The sequence below is a fragment of the Nicotiana tabacum genome, chromosome 24 (genome assembly GCF_000715075.1).
Source record: "Nicotiana tabacum cultivar K326 chromosome 24, ASM71507v2, whole genome shotgun sequence".
Taxonomy (NCBI): Eukaryota; Viridiplantae; Streptophyta; class Magnoliopsida; order Solanales; family Solanaceae; genus Nicotiana; species Nicotiana tabacum.
The window spans coordinates 72,521,882-72,527,896 of NC_134103.1; the positions used below are offsets into that span (position 1 = coordinate 72,521,882).

A 6,015-nucleotide genomic window follows, 5' to 3' on the forward strand; every position below is an offset into this window, starting at 1 on the left:
ATCATCCTATATATATATATAGAGAGAGTTATATATATATATAGTTATATACTAGTTTCTGGATACGCGCGTTATGCGTGTATCCAATACAAGTGAGTACAAACTTTTTAAAATTACAAATATTATTAAAAGATATACTTTAATTTAAAAAAATTAAACAAGGTATTTCAAGTCTTAAAAAATAATTATTAATATTATTTAGCTAACCCAGTAAACATAAAACTGTACTCCAAAAAAAATTCTTAGATGCCTTAATGAGTTAACCACATGCTACCTTATAAATTTCAGTTTAAAAAAAAGGCGCGAATACCACCTTCTTAATTAGTTGACTTGCAATTTTCTAGCCAAATGAAATATCACGAAAATACGTGAATATTAACGCTAGCCTACTAAGAAATCATCTCCTTACTAAGATAATAATAAAAGGCAAAAAATAAAAATAGGTTCAAATATCATAGTAAGAGTTTACCATTTGGATCTTTTGCTGGAAATATCTATACTATTGATGAGTTAAAAATAAAGTAAAAGCAAACAATTAAATATAGTTCTCCTAAAGAAGATTAAAAATTTTAATTAATCTACAAAATATATCTAAGAAAATAAAGAGTTGGACGTACTTCCAGTTCCATTACCATGCAAAAGACCTTATTAGAACTTCAGGAAAATTGAAGTACCACATAGATACAAAAATGAAACATACCACATAAAAATTTCAAGGTAAAACGTGCTAAAGAACATAAAATTTAACAACAAAATTAAAACTTGGAGAAACATGCATCAAGAGCATAAAGTACCAAATAACCTCACAAAATTTAAGAAAATCTAAAAAAATCTAGTCAAATTAATAGCATATTTCAAGGCTAAACAAATAAATAACATAAAATTTAACCAAAATTTGGAAGAAAACAAATCAACACAAAGGGGCATGACTTAACTTTGGTCCACAGAGCTCGCCAAATTTTTGTTGTGTTTTCCCATGTAATTCAGTTTTGAAAATTAATAGAAACAACCTCATTTATACTTGAAAACTTCTAAAAGACAATTAAAAAACACTTAGAATTCGTTAGATAATTTATTTTGTCTTATTTTTCTTGATCTTTAATAAAATGCAAGCTATATATGCATAAACATGTGTAAACTTTCTTTGAGAAAGGAGAAAGGAACAAATCAAAGATGATTGAAATCTAAGGTATAGATAAGTGATCTTTAATTTCTAAAACTAATATCTGAAATGATGGAAATAAAAATTGTAAAATATTTTTGTCCCTTGGTAGCTATTTTTAAACAAAAAGAAAGATTAGAAGAATGGTAGAGATGTCCAGTGGCACAACCCACAACCAAAAAAGCAAAATCGTACAATCGGAGACATATACAAATCCAGCTGCAGTGTACGTACCTCAATCCACCATCTTAGTCCTTCGTCAGTCTCTTCATTTGCTCACAACTCAAATTGCTTGAGCATTCCCAAAGATTATATTGATTTGAAGAGCATAAACCCATAATAATTGTAGGGAATTGAAGAGACCATGCATCATTATCCAATAAATATTATTTATTATATTGAATTATTCATTTTCTTGATTGCTAGCTTAACGTTATGAGAGAAAAGAAGAAATTTGTTGTTAGTGCACTGGATTTTGACGGAATAATGGAGTAGAAATTAACTTTGTATAAACTCAATATCTTAGATATATGTATCTACAAAAGTTTAATAATTCCATGACTAACCTTGTAACTTACGTATGTTGTGTACTAAATTGAAGGGACTATTTAGTTTAATAAGGATATAAACGTCTATTAGTTTTTAATAGGTAATTCAAGTTTTTACTTTGGATCTTCCCACTTTTAGTATAAATGATTTTAGTATAATATGATGTATATATCTTTTGCTTAGTTGATTGTTATTTATTTTCTTTCAATCTATTACTAGAGTCCATTACTCAAATACTCATTCAATTATTTAAAATTAACTAAGAAAAATTATATTTTCTTTGTTTATAATAGAAATATCACTTGATTATGCTAAAAAAGTCACGCAACCAGATTTTAGATTTATCAAAATTCCGATGGTCAAATAACTATATTACATTTTAAATTATCAACTTTTATCTTTTCTACTACACAGATTGAGTTCCGGTGGGCGGTAACCAACAAATACCTATTAGGTTTTACCCGATGTACAATACGTTTATTCCCTCTAGATTGAGTTATCTTATCGGGTAATCAAATCGATAAAAATTAATAACCAACTAATCCATACCCGATAATAGATATTTTACCGATTTAATGTTATTGATTTAACATATTTATAAACCTATAATGGATACTTGGAACGGATAAAACCAACTATACACACGCCTAATATGGACGAATTCCATCGCATTCTAAACATGATTTTGACCAATAGGCAGCCCTTATAAAATTTGATTTATACATTTTTAAATGAAAATAGCCTGCCAATGCTAACTGTTAATCTTGTTTATGATAATGTCGGACTCTAATAAGCAGCTTAACAATTTGCTTATCAAAGTCAAAGCTAACGCCAAATTACAATCGTTTCTCCCTCCCCTTTCCTCTCCTTCTTCAATTGCAGAGTACACAAAAAACCCAAATCGCCATGGGAGATCCTCGACAGTCTTTCGTCAATCATGCTCTCGGTGGTGGCACAGGTTTTTTTCCCTATCTAATACTAAATGATTACTATATTTTATTCACAATTTGCCTCTCCATCAATTCGGATTTGACATTAATCCTCCATTTTTTCTCGAATTTCTTCATGCTAGCATGTTAGCATCGATTAGAATGCACTTAATTCCCAACTAAGTGGTATTAATCACAAGGAAATGAAAGAATCATAGAAATGAAGAAAATAGGGATACTATTTTGATAGGGAGAATATTATTCATGAGGTTAATAATTGTTATTGCAGTTGCTGACGTGTTGTTGTGGAGGAGACAATGCGCTAGTGTTACTCTGCTTGTTAGTTCTACTGTCCTTTGGTTTCTATTTGAGCGAGCTGGCTACAATCTCTTATCCTTTATTGCCAATGTGATGTTGCTTTTAGTTGTGATTCTCTTCTTTTGGGGTAAATCTGCTTCACTTCTCAACAGGTATTGATTGATGCATTTATTTTTCACATTTTCTTCCTCTGTCAAAACTCACAAGTTATACATTTAATGTAGGTTAATATTTATTGTAAGACTTAGTTGTGTGGTGCTTTGTGAACTGTCTCATCTAAGAACTTAAGTTGTTAGAGAGTAGATATAGTTATGTATTTTACTTTTGCAACACACCCTTTGCATATAACTTGATTCTTTTTCATAGTCAAGCATGTGAAAATGTGAAAATATTGTTATGTGAATTGCCTCATCTACAAGTTTAAACCAAAAAGACACATCTGAATTATTTATTTTACGTCTGCAACAAACTGAACGAATTGTTGTATCTATAATTCCAGATCTTTACCTCCAATTCCCGATATGGAAGTTCCCGAGGAATTTGTCGTGAAGGCTGCTGATATGATGCGTGTTTGGGTAAACCATATACTGCTGACTGCACATGATATTGCTATTAGTGGGAATTTGAAACTTTTTGGTTGGGTCTGTTCTCATGTTATCCTTCTTTTTTCGTTAGTCCAATCATTTTCGTATTTGTTTCTACTTAATGTGGATTTTGTTCATCAGGTTGCTCTTGGCTTGTGGTTGATATCTTATGTTGGTAGCTTTTTCACTCTCCTTACTTTGCTCTATATAGGTGAGTAGGCTTTTCTGTTGTGTTATTGATGTTTTTATGCGCATTTAATCATTGATCTAGTCCCTTCTTTTTGGCTTCAGGGACCCTTTTTAGCTTGTCTGTGCCTCTGCTATACGAGAAGTACCAAAATCAAATAGATGACAAGCTTATTACAGCACAGAAAGTCATTCAGAAACAGTACAGAAAAATTGACGAGAATGTATTGAGAAAGATTTTGAAGTCCTCGAACAAGGAAAAGAAGACTCAGTAAACTGTAATCTCTCTGTGTGTGTGTGTGTGTGTGAGAGAGAGAGAGAGAGAGAGAGAGAGAGAGAGAGAGAGAGAGAGAGATGCAGATACATGCGATCATCCATTCCTATGTGTGGTATGCATAACTTCCGGAATGTCTAAATTTTGTTATCTCGAAGAATCTCAAAGTACTACCCTCAAAACCAAAGTACTCTCTGCTGCCATATGCTTCTGAACATGCTAATAATGAGAGGATGCTAATGGAGGCTCATTCGATGTTTCCTTGATTTCTCTCAACTCTGTACAATATCAACATGTTGAGTACCTTATATAGATTATTAGGTGGTATAACCAATTAAAAAAACATTATTAGGTGGTATTATCTATTGGTCTTAGAAGCCCGTTTGTTCCAACTCGTATTCAGCCGTAGAATGCATCTGCTCTTATATATTCACAAATATATCTCTTTGACAATCTTATCTTAGAAGTAGTGTCTACTTGACATTGTCTGCTAGTTTGGATTTGAAGACTTACACTCGAGTGAAAGTAATCTAGTGGGCTAACTTAAATGCTTGATAATAGTATCTTAGGACACAAGTCTGAAGATATTTTATAGGAACTGTAGCTTCACAGAAGTAGTCTTGATTACAACAACAACAAACTCAGTGTAATCCCATAAGTGGGGTCTGGGGAGGGTAGTGTGTACGCAAACCTTACCCTAGAGAGGCTGTTTCCAATCTCGACACAGAAGTAGTCTTGATTCAGGAAAGAAAATCCACAGTCAGTAGCTGATACAAAATTGAATTGTCATGACAGCTTGAATGAGCTGACTGCTGAGAATCTTTTCTTTAGAAGATTCTGGAGGAATAAGTCTGTTGCTTCTATGGGCTTATATAAACAATGGAAAGTTGATTCATCATCATATTCTTGCAGGAATAAATCGAATTCAAATGCCTTCATAACCGGCTGTTTCATTTTTCTGTTTCCTTTTAACCTCTTTTGATTCAACAGTTTAAATATATTTTGTTAGTAGCATATCAAGTCTTTTATAGTATATTTTAGCTTTGTTGCAGCTTTACATATGTTTATTTCACCTTCTGTTGAATGTTATCAAGTGATGCATGCCAACTAGCTGCTAATTGTTTACTCTTTCTAACCGTCAATGTCTTCTTTTAACAGGACGGATTTTGCCTTCACGAGCAATCCAGACATAAATCAGGAAATTGTAGAGGTATGGTTTTGGCCCTAATTAGATTGTTCTATGAAGTCCATACTGAAATTCAAAATATTGTTTTTCCTTTCTTTCTTTTATCATTTTCCATTATCTTTGATACTGATTACAGAATAAAATGTTAGTCTTGCTACTCTTCTCTGTAGTTGAGATTACTGCAATTGGAACGACGTTCTAATAGAAAGGGTTGTGCAATAACTTTGACAAGCTACCCCGTGATTTTCTTTGACATGACACCTACAACTTTCAGGGATGGTTTAAATCTTCTAGTGCCTATAGTTAAATTTCGTTCTTATTGAGATCTGACATTCAATGTATAAACAGTGGCGGAGCCACTCATTGGCAAGGGGAGTCAACTGACAACCCTTCATCGAAAAATTAGATTGTGTAAATACGTTAAATTTTTAATTTTATGTGTATATACTATACGTTGATTCCCCTTGATTTCTTTGTGTGCTTACTTATTTATATTTTGACTACCCTTAATTAAAATATGGCTCTGCCACTGTGTATAAAGCGTTTTTACATAGTGTTTGCTGATGCTTGTAAAAGAGAACAAACGAATGAGCAGGAAGTCTGCTGGCATAGTGTTTACGAATATTGCTCTCTTCACCGCATACTCTATAACTGCATTGGAGATGCGATAAACTCACACATGCAATCAAGCCTATCCATGCAGGAATACCAAAGAGTTGGAGTGGGCCGGGGCGAACATGGTTCTACCTCTCTACGACCCATTCCCCTCTCAATTTGACACTGAAATTTATTTACATACTTTGTTTTGCTTACACAAATTGCACTGT

The 6,015-nt window shown here is 32.7% G+C and overlaps 1 protein-coding gene across 7 annotated transcripts; it reads left to right on the forward strand.

Annotated features, from left to right (window-relative positions):
- Window positions 1–2,433: 2,433 nt before the first annotated feature.
- Window positions 2,434–5,656, forward strand: LOC107788995 (reticulon-like protein B11). Of its 7 annotated transcripts, none has more exons than XR_001648743.2 (7): window positions 2,440–2,669; window positions 2,930–3,110; window positions 3,458–3,599; window positions 3,684–3,753; window positions 3,834–4,117; window positions 5,161–5,212; window positions 5,359–5,656. XR_001648743.2 is itself a non-coding variant. In XM_016610751.2 (6 exons), exons 1-5 carry the CDS (start codon window positions 2,618–2,620, stop codon window positions 4,001–4,003), a joined length of 615 nt encoding a protein of 204 aa, XP_016466237.1. In that variant the 5' UTR covers window positions 2,440–2,617; the 3' UTR covers window positions 4,004–4,006; window positions 5,161–5,656. The 7 variants fall into 7 exon arrangements, 3 of the variants coding, with proteins under 3 accessions (XP_016466238.1, XP_016466237.1, XP_016466236.1); XR_001648744.2 differs by having other exon boundaries at window positions 3,834–4,006; XR_001648742.2 differs by having other exon boundaries at window positions 3,834–5,212.
- The last annotated feature ends 359 nt before the right edge of the window (window positions 5,657–6,015 follow it).